At 43.3% G+C, this 17,309-nt stretch overlaps 1 protein-coding gene across 2 annotated transcripts in view; it reads right to left on the bottom strand.

The window, feature by feature from the left end:
* Nucleotides 1–1,114: 1,114 nt before the first annotated feature.
* The window catches only part of LOC111974493 (poly [ADP-ribose] polymerase tankyrase-1), a 28,978-nt gene continuing 12,783 nt past the window's right edge, over nt 1,115–17,309 (bottom strand). For both annotated transcript variants that reach the window (XM_024002203.2, XM_024002201.2), the window contains 12 exons: nt 15,114–15,333; nt 14,692–14,801; nt 14,101–14,289; nt 12,131–12,371; nt 11,886–11,968; nt 11,606–11,726; nt 11,267–11,364; nt 6,484–6,558; nt 6,081–6,186; nt 5,702–5,888; nt 5,310–5,466; nt 1,115–3,647 (listed from right to left, as the gene is read on the bottom strand). In XM_024002203.2, the coding sequence (XP_023857971.1) occupies nt 3,561–3,647; nt 5,310–5,466; nt 5,702–5,888; nt 6,081–6,186; nt 6,484–6,558; nt 11,267–11,364; nt 11,606–11,726; nt 11,886–11,968; nt 12,131–12,371; nt 14,101–14,289; nt 14,692–14,801; nt 15,114–15,333 (1,674 nt within the window). In that variant the 3' untranslated portion in view covers nt 1,115–3,560. The remainder of the gene's footprint in view (nt 3,648–5,309; nt 5,467–5,701; nt 5,889–6,080; nt 6,187–6,483; nt 6,559–11,266; nt 11,365–11,605; nt 11,727–11,885; nt 11,969–12,130; nt 12,372–14,100; nt 14,290–14,691; nt 14,802–15,113; nt 15,334–17,309) is intronic.

Consider the following 17,309-nt stretch of genomic DNA (forward strand, 5'->3'; position numbering starts at 1 on the left):
TATAACACCAGGGAATTGGAAAGTTCTGGATGCTACTGTACAGAGGTTGGCCTAGAGTGGTCCTAATTTAGAAGATGGTGACATATACAAACATTTGGGTAGTACCTGTTTCACCAAGATACCATGTGGGGAATTGTTTTTGCATGTGGTAAATTACATCCTCATGAGACAAACTTATTTGTTGAGATATCAATCTTAAGTTAATTAGAAATTAAACCACAAAACACTGATAGGGTTTGCAAAATGTGAAAACACCCTTATAGATGTGATTGGAATGTAAGTGGTATTTTGATTGGCTGAAAGGCCATGAAAAAATATTTAAAAGGGGTAAAGTGTATTGGCATAACAACAAACAATTTTACGCAACAGAAGTAAGACCCAAAAACATTTTTCAAAGGTAAAGCTATGTTGATGAGGCCTTCTCTCATCAGTTTTTACTTAAGATTTTATGACATGATTTATTCATGGAATGCTTGATTTTGCTTTGAAATTGGAAATGCTCAAGCTAAGTTAACAAAACGAGTCATATTTGTCAATAAACAATCATTGTCTCACAGGTGAATGTTCAGTATGAACACCTTCATTTTGCTGCTTGGTTCATTATATCTTTGTCTGGCAGCTCCAGTAAGACCAACTAGTACTCGAACCATAGACCCTACTCCAGTGCCAGAGACTCAAGAAGACGTTAAGCCTTCACCAGCCACGAGGACATTCGACAGAGAGCCAGAAACTCATTGCAGAAAACTCTTGTAGCTACTGTTTTGTAATGGTTCTAGTTTTAAAACATTCTGACTTGCTTCTTATTAAATACATGACGTTTGTATTATCTATGGCGCTGTAATAACTAATCAGGTGTTGAACTGCTCAAGCTGTTGGGATTTGTTTTTTTAAGGTATCCATGCCTCATGTATCTTTTAACTTTTGTTCTTTTAAGGGTCATCTATCAGCTCTGTGTAATTACTTTTCTCTACAACATGTATAACTTCTGCCATCATTAGCGAAGATATTTTGATATAAGTTTTGTATCAGATGTTTTTCTATAATAACTGAATACTATTTTATAAAACAGTAGAGAATAATCAGCCAACATGTGAATAAAGTCTTGGCAAACTGCTCTTACGTGGACAATGTTTATTCAAAAGGTAGAGAGAATCAAGACCAGAACGAAATTTAGACTTCATTTACAATAAAACTCAAATTACATAGTTAAAACATCAAGTTATACACATCCATTTACACAAACTGTACATACATTTCCCCCCCCCCATAACATTTGCAATTAATTTCAAATAACTTAAATAGTTTTCTATTTAAAAGTGCAAATCCTTACACATGGATTTGAATAAGACCATGGCAATCCGGGATGTGGAGTTCACATCTTTTCTTGTGCAACGAACAATAATAATAATAATAATAGCGTGTGAGTAGATAATTGTTCTCTTCCCATTAAACGTGTGTTCTGGTAGAATTAGAATTCCTCATTCTAGTTCTATGGTTCTCCTGATGTCCTGCTCTATCTGGAATATGCCTCAGGCAAATAGTAAGGTTTTCAAGACGAGTCCATGAAAAGCAATCCTATTAATAACGTTGAGTAATTCACGTGGTACTAGTGTTATCTGTATCATTATAAACTGGGTGGTTCACACATTTCATAAGCCATTCTATGGCTGTACAGTATGTACAATATATATATATACACAAAAGTATGTGGATACCCCTTCAAATTAGTGGATTTGGCTATTTCAGCCATTCCCGTTGCTGACAGGTGTATACAATCGAGCACACAGCCATGCAATCTCTATAGACAAACATTGGCAGTAGAATGGCCTTACTGAAGAGCTCAATGGACTTTCAACATGGCACAGTCATAGGAAGCCACATTTCCAACAAGTTAGTTCATCAAATTTCTGCCCTGCTATAGCTGCCCCGGTCAACTGTAAGTACTGTTATTGGAAAGCGGAAACGTCTAGGAACAACAACGGCTCAGCCGCAAAGTGGTAGGCCACACGAGCTCACAGAACAGGACTACCGAGTGCTGAAGCCCGTAAAAATCACTTGTCCTCGGTTGCAACACTCACTACCGAGTTCCAAAAAGCCTCTGGAAGAAACGTCAGCCAGCACAAGAACTGTTCATAGGGAGCTTCATGAAATGGATTTCCATGGCCGAGCAGCCGCACAAGCCTAAAATTACCATGCGCATTGCCAAGTGTCGGCTGGAGTGGTGTAAAGCTCCTCACCATTGGACTCTGGAGCAGTAGAAATGAGTTCTCTGGATTGATGATTCAGGCTTCACCATTTGTCAGTCCAACGGACGAATCTGGGTTCGGCAGATGCCAGGAGAACGCTACCTGCCCCAATGCATAGTGCCAACTGTAAAGTTTGGTGGAGGGGGAATAATGGTCTGGGGCTGTTTTTCATGGTTCGGGCTAGGTCCATTGGTTCCAGTGAAGGGAAATCTTAATGCTACAGCATACAATGACATTCTAGATGATTCTGTGCTTTTAGCTTTGTGGCAACAGTTTGGGGAAGGCCCTTTCTTGTTTCAGCATGACAATGCCCCCATTCACAAAGCAAGGTCCATACAGAAATGGTTTGTGGAGATTGCTGTGGAAGAACTCGACTAGCCTGCACAGAGCCCTGACCTCAACCCCATCAAACAGCTTTGGGATGAATTGCAACTCCGACTGCGAACCAGGCCTAATTGCCCAACCTCACTAATGTTTTTGTGGCTGCATAGAAGCAAGTCCCTGCAGCAATGTTCCAACATCTAGTGGAAAGCCTTCCCAGAGGAGTGGCGGCTGTTAAAGCAGCAAAGGTGGGGACCAACTCCATATTAATGCCCATAATTTTGGAATGAGATGTTCGACGAGCAGGTGTCCACATACTTTTGGTCATGTATAGTATGTATTCATGCATGCATGCATGCATGCATGCATGTATGTATGTATGCATGTATGTATGTATGTATGTATGCATGCATGTATGTATGTATGCATGTATGTATGTATGTATGTATGTATGTATGTATGTATGTATGTATGTAAGGATGGCTGGGGCAGGCCAGTATTACAGGTGTTACATACTCTGGTTGAAAACAACAGGGTTGAAGAGAGGTGATTCTCCAAGTCACAAGGCATGATAAGGTGAGAATGGTAGCTAATTGTTAATATTCTGACACTGTAGGGCAGACGAGAGGGTGAATCTCTACAACCCTCTCCAGGGGTAGCTAGTGGGGAACACACACACGCTATTGGGCCATACATGCGTCTGTCTATGCATGCAGCCAATGCAAAGGAAACCGAAAAACTATCACCACAAGCAGGAGATAATATATTACAGTATACTTCATATGTCATCTGAGCAGTCTACTGTTAACTCTACTGAACAAGAAGAATTGAACTGGAACTCAGGCTGTGAAAAAAAAAAAAAAAAAAAAGTTTAGACATTACAATAAAACAAAAAAGCACAGAGACAAAACACTAAAAAGCTTCAGTCTTGTGTGTTGTGGGTCAGGAGGACTGTGTTCAGTAACTGTGTGAGATTGGTCTGGTGGTGCAGGACTAAGACTTCTGCTCCGCTCCTGCAGCAGACGTGGCTGTGCTCTCCGGCTTAAGGATCTGATAGGTGATGAGATACTCTGGGTAGGCCTGCAAACACACATGGGACAGAAGTCAATGAGAAGAGCAAATACACTGACCTAAAATATTAAACGCAACAATTTCACAGATTTTACTGAGTTACAGTTCATATAAAGAATTCAGTAAATTGAAATAAATTCATTCGGCCCTAATCTATGGATTTCACATGACTGGGGAATATAGATATGCCTGCCTGTTGGTCACAGATGCCTTCAAAAATATAGTAGTAAGGAAGTGGATCAGAAAACCAGTCAGTATCTGGCGTGACCACCATTTCCCCCATGCAGCGCAAAATCTCCTTCACATAGAGTTGATCAGGCTGTTGATTGTGGCCTGTGGAATGTTGTCCCACACTTCAATGGCTGTGTGAAGTTGCTGGATATTGGCGGGAACTGGAACACGTTGTCTTACATACGGTCGTACACGTCGATCAAGAGCATCCGAAACATGCTCATTGGGCGACATGTCTGGTGAGTATGCAGGCCATGGAAGAACTGGGACATTTTCAGCTCCCAGGAATTGTGTACAGATCCATGCGACATGGGGCCGTGCATTATCATGCAGAAACATGAGGTGATGGCGGCAGATGAATGGCACGACAATGGGCCACAGGATCTCGTCACGATGTCTCTGTGCATTCAAATTGCCATCAATAAAATGCAATTGTGTTCGTTGTCTGTAGCTTATGCCTTGACATACCATAACCCCCATCACCACCATGGGGCACTCTGTTCACAACATTGACATCAGCAAACCACTAGCCCACAGAATGCCATACAAGCTATTTGCAACTGCCCGGTACAGTTGAAACCAGGATTAATCCGTGAAGAGCACACTTCTCCAGGGTGCCTGTGGCCATCAAAAGGTGAGCATTTGCCCACCGAAGTAGGTTACAACACCGAACTGCAGTCAGATCAAGACCCTGGTGAGGACGACGCACACGCAGATGAGCTTCCCGAGACAGTTTGACCAAAAATTCTTCAGTTGCACAAACCCAGTTTCATCAGCTGTGACTGGTCTCAGACGATCCCACAGGTGAAAAAGCAGGATGTGGAGGTCCTGGGCTGGCGTGTTTACATGTGGTCTGCGGTTTTGAGGCCGGTTAGACGTACTGCCAAATTCTTTACCGTAAGCCGGCTCCAAATTTGTTTTAGAGAAATGAAGATACAATTTTTTGGCAACAGCTCTGGTGGACATTCCTGCATTAAGTATGCCAAATGCACGCTCCCTCAAATCTTTAGACATCTGTGGCATTGTGCTGTGTGACAAAACTGCACATTGTAGAGTGGCCTTCTATTATCCCCAACAAAAGGTGCACCTGTGTAATGATCATGCCGTTTAATCAGCTTCTTGATATGCCACACCTGTGAAGTGGATGGATATCTTGGCAAAGGAGAAACGCTCACTAACAGGGATATAAACAAATGTGCCCAAAATTTGCGAAATACCTTCGTGCGTTTGGAAAATTTCAGGGACATTTTATTTCAGCTCATGAAACATGGGACCAACACTTTACGTGTTGCGTTTATATTTTTGTTCAGTGTAATGAGTACAAATTATTTTCCATTATGGATGCTTTTTAGTCCAGGTCCAGGCTTAATCTGTGTCCATAATGTCTGGAATTGCCTTTGGGTATAATTCAAGTTGTATTGAAAGGAGTTGAGGTCTCACCTGCTCTCCTCTGTAGATTACATACTCTGCGTAGGCCAGGCCGTTGACGCTGGGCCGGCCAATCACAGAGTGATGTCCAGGGGGGGCGTGGGCCATCTTCATGGCACTGAACTGGAGGAAGGACTTCCCCAGGGTTACACGGCAGAATAACATCTGCCTGGAGGTCACAAAGAACAGGGAGAAGAGGTGTCAAATTATGTTTCACTAATGATGTTTCACAATTATCAAAGCTCTGATGAAGGCCGGAATTGATTGATTAATTGATCGAAGGGAACTAGTTTGGCAACAGTGGTATAGAGTGCTATCGAGTCATCAAGTGCTCTCTTTCATGAGTTAGAGTAGTAAAGCCTTAAATGCACCTAAATGTGTTCTTTCTATAGATCATGTCTCACCTGTGGCACAGGTAACAGGAGCGGTCTTTGTGAGTGGGGCATCCGGTGCCGCCCCCGATGCCATAAACATACTGGTTACTCTTAGAGGAGTTCTCAGCAAAGTAGATCCCCGCTCCAAACATTCCTCCGATGTACGCATGCCGCTCGTCAAAGCCTTTGTGGATGATGGCATTTATGAACGGAGAACCTGGAGAACCAAAAAACATGAAACAAGAACAATGTCAAATACGATTGAAATTGACTCGCTAAAAACAAGAAATAAATTATACAGGGTTAACATTTATCCAGGGATGATCAGTTAAGACATTATTGCCATTCAGAAATAACAAAAAGCGTGGTAAAAAACAAAACGGGTTATAATATGAATATGTCTTGTTACCATGGAAGAGCATGCGCTCATTGTGGTGGTTGTGGTTCTCGTCCGAGATCTCCTTCTGGCGGTGTGTGTATCGCTCCCGCAGCTTCTTGTTGACCACCTTCTGGATCTGCATGGACACACAAACAGGAATCAACTAGAGAAGCAATACTGAGGACTTCTAATATTCCTTCCCTTTCAGAAGATGGGCTTGTTAACACTACCTGAGCTCCTGAAACCATAGTGGATTCTTACCAACCAATAACTGTGATCAAGGGTAGTACCAAAGTAAAGATGTGTGTATTTCCAAAGTAAAGATGTGTATATTTCCAAAGTAAAGATGTGTATTTCTATCTCAACGAGCTCCATCATATGAGCAAATGTAGATAGTAGAGTGTGTTGTACTGTAATTGAATGTAAAGCTGACCTTGATGATGTTGTATCTGCTGAACACCCCTCCTGCGTTCCCTCCGTCCCTGTGTTCTCTGATGCTACTTTGCATCTTGAGCAGAGAAGAAAAAAGAAAGTTAAAATCATTAAAAAAATACAGGATTTCATTACATTTCTCCAAACATGGCACTCTTTCACCCTTGAGTAGGGTTGCAAAGGGAGGGTATATGATCAGAAACTATTAGAATTTTGGTAACCATCAAGGAATATCATTTTTTTCAGGCGACATCTAGTGGCGTTCCCGGGTACTTCAGATAAGAGGCGTCTTATCTCTGGCCCCCTGTTTAACATGTATACAAATTTTATTTAAATAAAGGAAAAACTGAATGACAAAGCAGTAAAACATCCTAAATTTAAAACAGTCAACTTAATGGATACCATTGTTGTTAAATATGAGGGTTTCAGCATGAAATTGTAAAATAAATAAAACATTTTATAAAATTGTCAATATGACCTTGCAAATGTTTTGGGGCCAAACTGGTTGTAGTTGAAGAAAAAAAAGAAATTAGTTGGAAGGAAATAATGCCATTGTTGATTAGATGCTTAAAAAAAAAAAAATGATTTAGGCTATTTTCTAGGCTACACATATTAAACATTAATACTTTGACAGTACCAGTCACAAGTTAGGACACCTAATCATTCCAGGGTTGTAATTTATTTTTACAATTTTCTATATTGTAGAATCATAGTGAAAACATCAAAACTATGAAATAACACATATGGAATTATGTAATAACCCCCTCCCTCCCCCCAAAAAGTGTTATATAAAAATCTAAATATATTTTCTAATTGAGGTACTTCAAAGTACCCACCCTTTGCCTTGATGACAGCTTTGCACACTCTTGGCATTCTCTTAACGAACTTCATGAGGTAGTCACCGGGAATGCATTTCACTTAACAGGTGTGCCTTGTTAAAAATTAATTTGTGGAATTTCTTGCCTTCTTAATGCATTTGAGCCAATCGGTTGTGTTATGACAAGGTNAAGCTATGTTATATTTGAGATTCTTCAAAGTAGCCACCCTTTGCCTTGATGACAGCTTTTCACACTCTTGGCATTCTCTCAACCAGCTTCATGAGGTAGTCAACTGGAATGCATTTCAAATAACAGGTCTGCCTTGTTAAAAGTTAATTTAAAAGAATGTATTTCCTTCTTAATGCGTTTGAGCCAATCAGTTGTGTTGGTAGGGGTGGTATACAGAAAAAGGCAATATTTCGTAAAAGACCATGTCCATATTATGGCAAAAACAGCTCAAATAAGCAAAGAGAAATGACAGTCCATCATTACTTTAAGACATGAAGGTCAGTCAATGTGGAAAATGTCAAGAACTTTGAAAGTTTCTTCATGTGCAAAAACATTCAAGCGCTATGATGAAACTGGCTCTCATGATGACTGCCACAGGAAAGAAAGACCCAGAGTCACCTCTGCTGTAGAGGACAAGTTCTTTAGGGTTACCAGCCTCAGAAATTGCAGCCCATAAAAATGCTTCAGAGTTCAAGTAACAGACACATCTCAACATCAACTGTTCAAATTTGAGATTTTCGGTTCCAACCGCCATGTCTTTTTGAGACGCAGAGTAGGTGAATGGATGATCTCCTCATATGTGGTTCCCACCGTGAAGCATGGAGGAGGTGGTGTGATGGTGCTTTGCTGGTGACACCGTCAGTGATTTATCTAGAATTCAAGGCACACTTAACCAGCATGGCTACCACAGCATTCTGCAGCAATACACCATCCCATCTGGTTTGCGCTTAGTGGGACTATCATTTGTTTTTCAAAAGCAGAAATACCCAACACACCTCCAGGCTGTGTAAGGGCTATTTGACCAAGAAGGAGAGTGATGAGTGCTGCATCAGATGACCTGGCCTCCACAATCACCCGATCTCAACCCAATTCAGATGGTTTGGTATAAATTGGTCCGCAGAGTGAAGTAAAAGCAGCCAACAAGTGCTCAGCATATGTGGGAACCCCTTCAAGACTGTTGGAAAAGCAATTCACGTGAAGCTGGTTGAGAGAATGCAAAGCTGTCAAAGGCAAAGAGCTGTTACTTTGAAGAATTCCAACTATAAAATATATTTTGATTGGTTTAACACTTTTTAGTTACTACATGATTCCATGTGTGTTATTTCATAGTTTTGATGTCTTCATTATTATTCTACAAAATAAAAATAAAGAAAAAAACCCTGGAATGAGTAGGTGTCCAAACTTTTGACTGGTACTGTGCGTGTTAAATAACACACACAGTCAAAAGTTAGAACACACCTACTCATTCCAGAGTTTCTTTTCTTTATTTTTAATATTTTCTAGAACACACACGCACCTATTTGGACACCCCTTTGAATTAGTGAATTCAGCTATTTCAGCCGCACCCGTAGCTGACAGGTGTATGAAATCGAGCACACAGCAATGAATTCTCCATAGACAAACATTGGCAGAAGAATGGCCTTATGGAAGAGCTCAGTGACTTTCAACGTGGCACCGTCATAGGATGCCACCTTTCCAACAAGTCAGAAAGTCAAATTTCTGCACTCCTAGAACTGCCCCGGTAAGTTATTTTATTGTGAAGTGGAAACGTCTAGGAGCAAAAGTGGTAGGCCACACAAGCTCACAGAATGGGACCGCCGATTGCTGAAGCCCGTAGAGTGTAAAAAACATCAATAATCTGAAACACTCAGTTTCAAACGGCCTCTGAATGCAACGTCAGCACAATAACTGTTTGTCGGGAGCTTCATGAAATGGGTTTCCATGCGCAATGCCAAGCGTCGGCTAGAGTGGTGTAAAGCTCACCACCATTGGACTCTGGAGCAGTGGAAACACATTCTCTGGAGTGATGAATCACGCTTCACATCCGACTATCCGACGAACAAATCTGGGTTTGTCAGATGCCAGGAGAAAGAAGGCTACCTGCCCCAATGCATAGTGCCAACTGTAAAGTTTGGTGGCGGAGGAAAAAAGGTCTAGGGCTGTTTTTCATGGTTCGGGCTAGGCGCCTTAGTTCCAGTGAAGGGAAATCTAAATGCTACAGCATACAATGACATTCTAGACGATTCTGTGCTTCCAGCTTTGTGGAAACGGTTTGGGGAAGGCCCTTTCCTGTTTCAGCATGATAATGCCCCGTACACAAAGCAAGGTCCATACAGAAATGGTTTGTCAATCAGTGTGGAAGAACTTGACTGTCCTGCACCGAGCCCTGACCTCAACCCCATCGAACACCTTTGAGATTAATTGGAACACCGATTGCGAGCCAGGCCTAATCGCCCAACATCAGTACCCAACTTCACTAATGCTCTTGTGGCTGAATGGAAGCAAGTACCTGCAGCAATGTTCCAACATCTAGTGGAAAGCCTTCCCAGAAGAGTGGAGGCTGTTATAGCAGCAACGGGGGGTAAACTTCATATTAATGCCCAGGATTTTGGAATGAGATGTTCAACGAGCAGGTGTCCACATAATTTTGGTCAATCGCATTCCACACTGCCCTTTCCCACCTGGACAAAAAGAACACCTCTGTGAGAATGCTGTTCATTGACTACAGCTCAGCATTCAACACCATAGTGCCCTCAAAGCTCATCACTAAGCTAAGGACTCTGGGACTAAACACCTCCCTCTGCAACTGGATCCTTGACTCTGATGGGTTGCCCCCCAAGGGTAGGCAACCCCACACCTGCCAGGCTGATCCTCAACACTGGGGCCCCTCAGGGGTGAGTGCTTATTCCCCTCCTGTACTCCCTGTTCACCCACGACTGCATGGCCAAGCACGACTCCAACACCATCATTAAGTTTGCTGACGACACAACAGTGGTAGGCCTGATCACCGACAACGGTGAGGAGGTCAGAGACCTGGCAGTGTGGTGCCAAGACAACAACCTCTTCCTCAATGTGAGCAAGACAAAGGAGATGCTTGTGGACAACAGGAAAAGGAGGGCCGATTAACATCAAAGGAGCTGTAGTGGAGAGTTTCAAGTTCCTTCACCAACAAACTACCACGTGGTCCCAAACACACCAAGACAGTCTTGAAGAGGGCACAACACCACCTTTTCCCCCTCAGGAGACTGAAAAGATTTGGCATGGGTCCCCAGATTCTCAAAAGGTTGGACAGCTGCACCATCGAGAACATCCTGACCGGTTGCATCACCGCCTGGTATGGCAACTGCTCGGCATCTGACCGCAAGCCACTACAGAGGGTAGCGCGTACAGCCCAATACATCACTGGGGGCAAGCTTCCTGCCATCCAGGACCTACATACTAGGCGGTTTCAGAGGAAGGCCCTAAAAATTGTCAGTCTCCAGCACCCACGTCATAGACTGTTCTCTCTGCTACCAAAAGGCAAGTGGTACTGGAGTGCCAAGTCTAGGTGCAAAAGGCTCCTTAATAGCTTCTATCCCCAAGCTATAAGACTGCTGAACAATTAATCAAATGGCCACCCGGACTATTTACATTGACCCCCCCATTTGTTTTTACACTGCTGCTACTCACTGTTTATTATCTATGCATAGTCACTTTACCCCTACCTACATGCACATATTACCTCGACTAACCTGTACCCCCATAAATTGACTCGGTATCGGTACCCCTTGTTTATGTTAAGTAATTACATTTTTTACCTAAGAAAATATTTACTAAATAAACGTAACTATTTCTTGAACTGCATTGTTTGTTAAGGGCTTATAAGTAAGCATTTCACAGTAAGGTCTACACCTGTTGTTTTCGGCACGTGACAAATAACATTTCATTTGACACACACACGCATCTGTCTGTACCCACCTCCTCCTCCACTGATTGGCCCTCTTTGTCGTCAGGGGCTAGGTCGATGAGGACCGTGCCCTGGTTGGCACAGTGGAATGTCAGGTACGGGTTGGCACCTGGAGAACAAACAAAGCACCTGTTACGCACTCATACTTGGTTAAATATTGGGGTGGTTTTCCACCTATACTTTAAGGGCAAGTATACCAGAGACATATTAGGCCTAATCCTGAACTACAAATAACTTTCAATAGAGAATCTCCATTCCAGGAATAGGAAGAAAAGTCTGGGAAGTATTTGATGCAACAATAAATGGGAATCACATCAGCGCCTCAGAGATTTCTCTGGGAATGTCCTGACCTTGTTGTCCCCCCAGCAGCCTCTCCACTCCCTTGATGAGTTTGTGTCGGTGGCCGTAAGCGTTGATCCCAATCTCCTTCAGTTCCTCGTGACCCATGTCAGCCAGCACATCCAGAGAGATCTGGGAAAGAACAGGACATTTCGTACAGAGCAGGGATCCTGAACTGTAACATGACAACAGCTACTCCAAGTGGGGCAAAGATAGATAAAATATCAGACTAATTAGAAGCCCTATTAAATGAAAAATTATAACATGAAACCCAAATCAATGAACACTCACCTGTTCTCTCTCAAAGATTTCCCTTATATGCTCCAGACCCAAGCTCTTCAGGAACTGACCGATGTTCATATCCAACATCGCCACTGGAATACAAACACCACAAGAGCAAATTCAGCATGTGAGTAAAATGATTGATTCATCTCTACTGACTAAGATTTCAACCATATTCTACCAAAATTGGTAGAATATCAGCTGCTTGCTAAAACCCAGCTCAGTTTTGATCAAGGCTCTTCATCTATACTCACATTCCCCCTCCTTCCTGTCAGAGCCCGCGGCCCCGTCGGCCACTCCGGAGGTCCCTGTGGCCCCGAGCTCGTTGAGGGGCCCAGCCAGGTTGTCGATGCTGCTGGCTGCAGACAGGCAAGAGGGCGTGGAGGCTGGGGAGATGACCGAGCCTGCACTGACCACCGTGGCCTGGGGCTTGAAGCAGCTGGGCAGGGCATCTGGGGGCATAGCATCCATCAGCAGGGCACGGATGTCATCAGCCTGAAAGAGGAGGACATATTTAGAGAGAAGTCATGGGTGAGAAGGGGCTCGAATTGTTGGCCTAATCCCTAATATAAGATAGATATAACGCCTTCGGAAAGTATTCAGACCACTCGACTTTTTCCACATCTTGTTACGTTACAGCCTTATTATAAAATGGATTAAAAATATATATATTTTTTTTTATCACACAATACCCCATAATGACAAACCAAAAACAGGTTTAGAAATGTTTGCTAATTTATTATAAATATAAAACAGAAATAACTTATTTACATAAGTATTCAGAGCCTTTGCAATGATACTCGAAATTGAGCTTAGGTGCACCCTGTTTCCATTGATCATCCTTGAGATGTTTCTACAACTTGACGATTCCACCTGTGATAAATTCAATTGATTGGACATTATGTGAAAAGGCACACCTGTCTATATAAGGTCCCACAGTTGAAATTGCATGTCAGAGCAAAAACCAAGCCATGAGGTCGAAGGAATTGTCCGTAGAGCTCCGAGACAGGATTGTGTCGAGTCACAGATCTGAGGAAGAGTACCAAAACATTTCTGCAGCATTGAAGGTCCCCAAGAACACAGTGGCCTCCATAATTCTTAAATGGAAGAAGTTTGGAACCACCAAGACTCTTCCTAGAGCTGGCCATCCGGCCAAACTGAGCAATCAGGGGAGAAGGGACTTGGTCAGGGAGGTGACCAAGAACCCAATGGTCACTCAGAGCTCCTCTGTGGAGATGGGAGAACCTTCCAGAAGGACAACCATCTTTGCAGCACTCCACCAATCAGGCCTTTATGGTAGTGGCCAGACGGAAGCCACTCCTCAGTAAAAGGCACATGACAGCCCGCTTGGAGTTTGCCAAAAGGCACCGAAAGACTCTCAGACCATGAGAAACAAGATTCTCTGGTCTGATGAAACCAAGATTGAACGCTTTGGTCTGAATGTCAAGCGTCACGTCTGGAGGAAACCTGGCACCATCCCTACGGTGAAGCATGGTGATGGCAGCATCATGCTGTGGTGATGTTTTTCAGCGGCAGGGACTGGGAGATTAGTCAGGATCGAGGCAAAGATGAACGGAGCAAAGTACAGAGAGATCCTTGATGAAAACCTGCTCCAGAGCACTCAGGACCTCAGACCTGTGCTTAGGTTCACATTCCAACAGGACAATGACCCTAAGCACACATGCAAGACAATGCAGGAATGGCTTTGGGACAAGTCTCAATGTCCTTGAGTGGCCCAGCCAGAGCCTGGACTTAAACCTGATCAAACATCTATGGAGACCTGAAAATAGCTGTGCAGCAACACTCCCCATCCAACCTGACCTTGAGAGGATCTGCAGAGGAGAATGGTAGAAACTCCCCAAATACAGGTGTACCAAGCTTGTAGCATCATACCCAAGAAGACGAGGCTGTAATCGCTGCCAAAGGTGCTTCAACAAAGTACTGAGTAAAGGGTCTTTCTAAAAACCAGTTTTTGCTTTGTCATTATGGGGTAATGTGTGTAGACTGATGAGATTTTTTTTTTTAATCAATTTTAAAATAAGGCTGTAACCGAACAAAATGTGGAAAAAGTCAAGGGGTTTAAATACTTCCCGAATGCACTGTAGATGGGGACAAATGGTAGGCATATCATAATTCAAGCCAATGCCTGCCATTTACAACAAAAAAAAACTTGATTTTGTGGCATTGCTAACTGCTCTAACAGTCGGAGAGCAAGACGTTTTACCGTAGCCAGGTCCAGTGCGGTCTGTCCCTCCTGGTTCTTCATGCTGGGGTCTGCTCCGTGGGCCAGCAGCAGAGCACACAGCTGGGTACGGCCCTTCTGAGCTGCTTCGTGGAGCGGGGTGAAGGCCCACTTATCTGTAGCGTTCACACATGTGTTGAACTTTATCAGAAGTGCAGCAATGTCCACGTGCTGTAAGAGAGAAGAGGAGAGACAGGAGAGGAGTAGATGAGAGACAGTGGAGAGGAGCAGAGAAGATAGAAGTAGCAGATGAGGAGACACGAGAGGAGAGACCAGCAACACGATTTAATCATGACATGCCCAAAAACTGATGACATCTAAGCTTTCCACAAGGTCACTTTCACAGTGTGGGTGTTTTGTCCTGTCCTGTATGGTTTTCTATAAGGTTTTGTAACCTAAACAATGCATACAATACCTTCTAAGAAATCCTCCAAGCTGTTACATATTTTAGGCCAGAAGGTCACAGGGTAGGTGTTTTGTATGCATTGTCTATGCTAAAAAGAAAACTTATGTCAAACCGTACAGCATGTACAATGGGTTCCAAGGCCTGATGTAGACTTGGTGCGGACTCACCCCATAGGAGGCAGCGTTGTGCAGGGGGATGAGGCCTCCTTTGTCCTGTGCATTGACGTCAGCCCCGTGCTCCAGGAGATACTCCGCAACCTCCAGGTTGTTGTAGCCAGCTACAGGAGGGGAGAAACATGACAACATGAAAGATATTTCTGTAATGTGTCTAAGTAATAATATAGCTCCAAATGATCTAAATTCCCAGGGTTTGATGATCTGCCTGTCATAATTGTATGTAAGGAGATAAACATCTGTGTATGGGTTCCACATTTGCTATTAAATGAATTGATTCCACTGCTTTGCTTGCTATTATGGGTTTAGGCTGGGTAACTAAAGCACTGACAATTGCTAATGTAAAGAGTGCTTTATAAAAGTAGAAAATGTATTTGATCCCATAAATAGATTCTGAGCGCTGGTACGTCCAGTACCTGCGAGGTGCAGGGGGGTGGAGTTACGTCCCTGTGTGTCTCTACAGTTGATGTTCTCTGGGCTGCAGAGTTTCTGGACGCGGGCCAGACAGCCCTTCTTCGCAGCGTCCAGCAGTGCAGCGTCTCCTCTCAGCAGGTCCTGGATGTCCGTGTCGCCATCCTTCACCATGTCCAGAGGAGTGTTGCCGTCACGGTTCTTCTTGGTGGGGTCCGCTCCATGCTGGAGAAACATAAATATACACTGAACAAAAATATAAAAACGCAACAAGCAACAATAAAAATTCCATTAAGTTACAGTTCATATCAGGAAATCAGTCAACTGAAATAAATTCATTAGGCCCTAACCTATGGTTTTCACATGACTGGGAATACAGATATGCATCGGTTGGTAACAGATACAGTGGGGCAAAAAAGTATTTAGTCAGCCACCAATTGTGCAAGTTCTCCCACTTAAAAAGATGAGGCCTGTAATTTTCATCATAGGTACACTTCAACTATGACAGACAAAATGAGAAAAGAAAATCCAGAAAATCACAATTTTTAATGAATTTATTTGCAAATTATGGTGGAAAATAAGTATTTGGTCACCTACAAACAAGCAAGATTTCTGGCTCTCACAGACCTGTAACTTCTTTAAGAGGCTCCTCTGTCCTCCACTCGTTACCTGTATTAATGGCACCTGTTTGAACGTGTTATCAGTATAAAAGACACCTGTCCACAACCTCAAACAGTCACACTCCAAACTCCACTATGGCCAAGACCAAAGAGCTGTCAAAGGACACCAGAAACAAAATTGTAGACCTAGAGCAGTGATTGTTGGGAAGGCTGGGAAGACAGGCTGGGAAGACTGAATTTGCAATAGGTAAGCAGCTTGGTTTGAAGAAATCAACTGTGGGAGCAATTATTAGGAAATGGAAGACATACGAGACCACTGAATCTCCCTCGATCTGGGGCTCCACGCAAGATCTCACCCCGTGGGGTCAAAATGATCACAAGAACGGTGAGCAAAAATCCCAGAACCACACGGGGTGACCTAGTGAATGACCTGCAGAGAGCTGGGACCAAAGTAACAAAGCCTACCATCAGCAAGGGCATTGAAGATGAAACGTGGCTGGGTCTTTCAGCATGACAATGATCCCAAACACATCGCCCGGGCAACAAAGGAGTGGCATCGTAAGAAGCATTTCAAGGACCTGGAGTGGCCTAGCCAGTCTCCAGATCTCAACCCCATAGAAAATCTTTGGAGGGAGTTGAAAGTCCNGATCCAGAAGAAGATTGGGAGAATGTCATATGGTCAGATGAAACCAAAATATAACTTTTTGGTAAAAACACATCTCGTCGTGTTTGGAGGACAAAGAATGCTGAGTTGCATCCAAAGAACACCATACCTACTGTGAAGCATGGGGGTGGAAACATCATGCTTTGGGGCTGTTTTTCTGCAAAGGGACCAGGACGACTGATCCGTGTAAAGGAAAGAATGAATGGGGCCATGTATCGTGAGATTGAGTGAAAACCTCCTTCCATCAGCAAGGGCATTGAAGATGAAACGTGGCTGGGTCTTTCAGCATGACAATGATCCCAAACACACCGCCCGGGCAACGACGAAGTGGCTTCGTAAGAAGCATTTCAAGGACCTGGAGTGGCCTAGCCAGTCTCCAGATCTCAACCCCATAGAAAATCTTTGGAGGGAGTTGAAAGTCCATGTTGCCCAGCAACAGCCCCAAAACAATCACTGCTCTAGAGGAGCTCTGCATGGAGGAATGGGCCAAAATACCAGCAACAGTGTGTGAAAACCTTGTGAAGACTTACAGAAAACATTTGACCTCTGTCATTGCCAACAAAGGGTATATAACAAAATATTGAGATAAACTTTTGTTATTGACCAAATACTTATTTTCCACCATAATTTGCAAATAAATTCATAAAAAATCCTACAATGTAATTTTCTGGATTTTTTTTCTCCTAATTTTGTCTGTCATAGTTTAAGTGTACCTATGATGAGAATTACAGTGGGAGAACTTGCACAATTGGTGGCTGACTAAATACTTTTTTGCCCCACTGTACCTTAAAAAAGGTAGGGGTGTGGATCAGAAAACCAGTCAGTGTCTGGTTTGACCATTTGATTGTGGCCTGTGGAATGTTGGCCCACTCCTCTTCAATGACTGTGTGAAGTGGTTGGGAACTGGAACACGCCAT

Source organism: Salvelinus sp. IW2-2015, linkage group LG15 (assembly GCF_002910315.2).
Source record: "Salvelinus sp. IW2-2015 linkage group LG15, ASM291031v2, whole genome shotgun sequence".
In the NCBI taxonomy this organism is placed as follows: Eukaryota; Metazoa; Chordata; class Actinopteri; order Salmoniformes; family Salmonidae; genus Salvelinus; species Salvelinus sp. IW2-2015.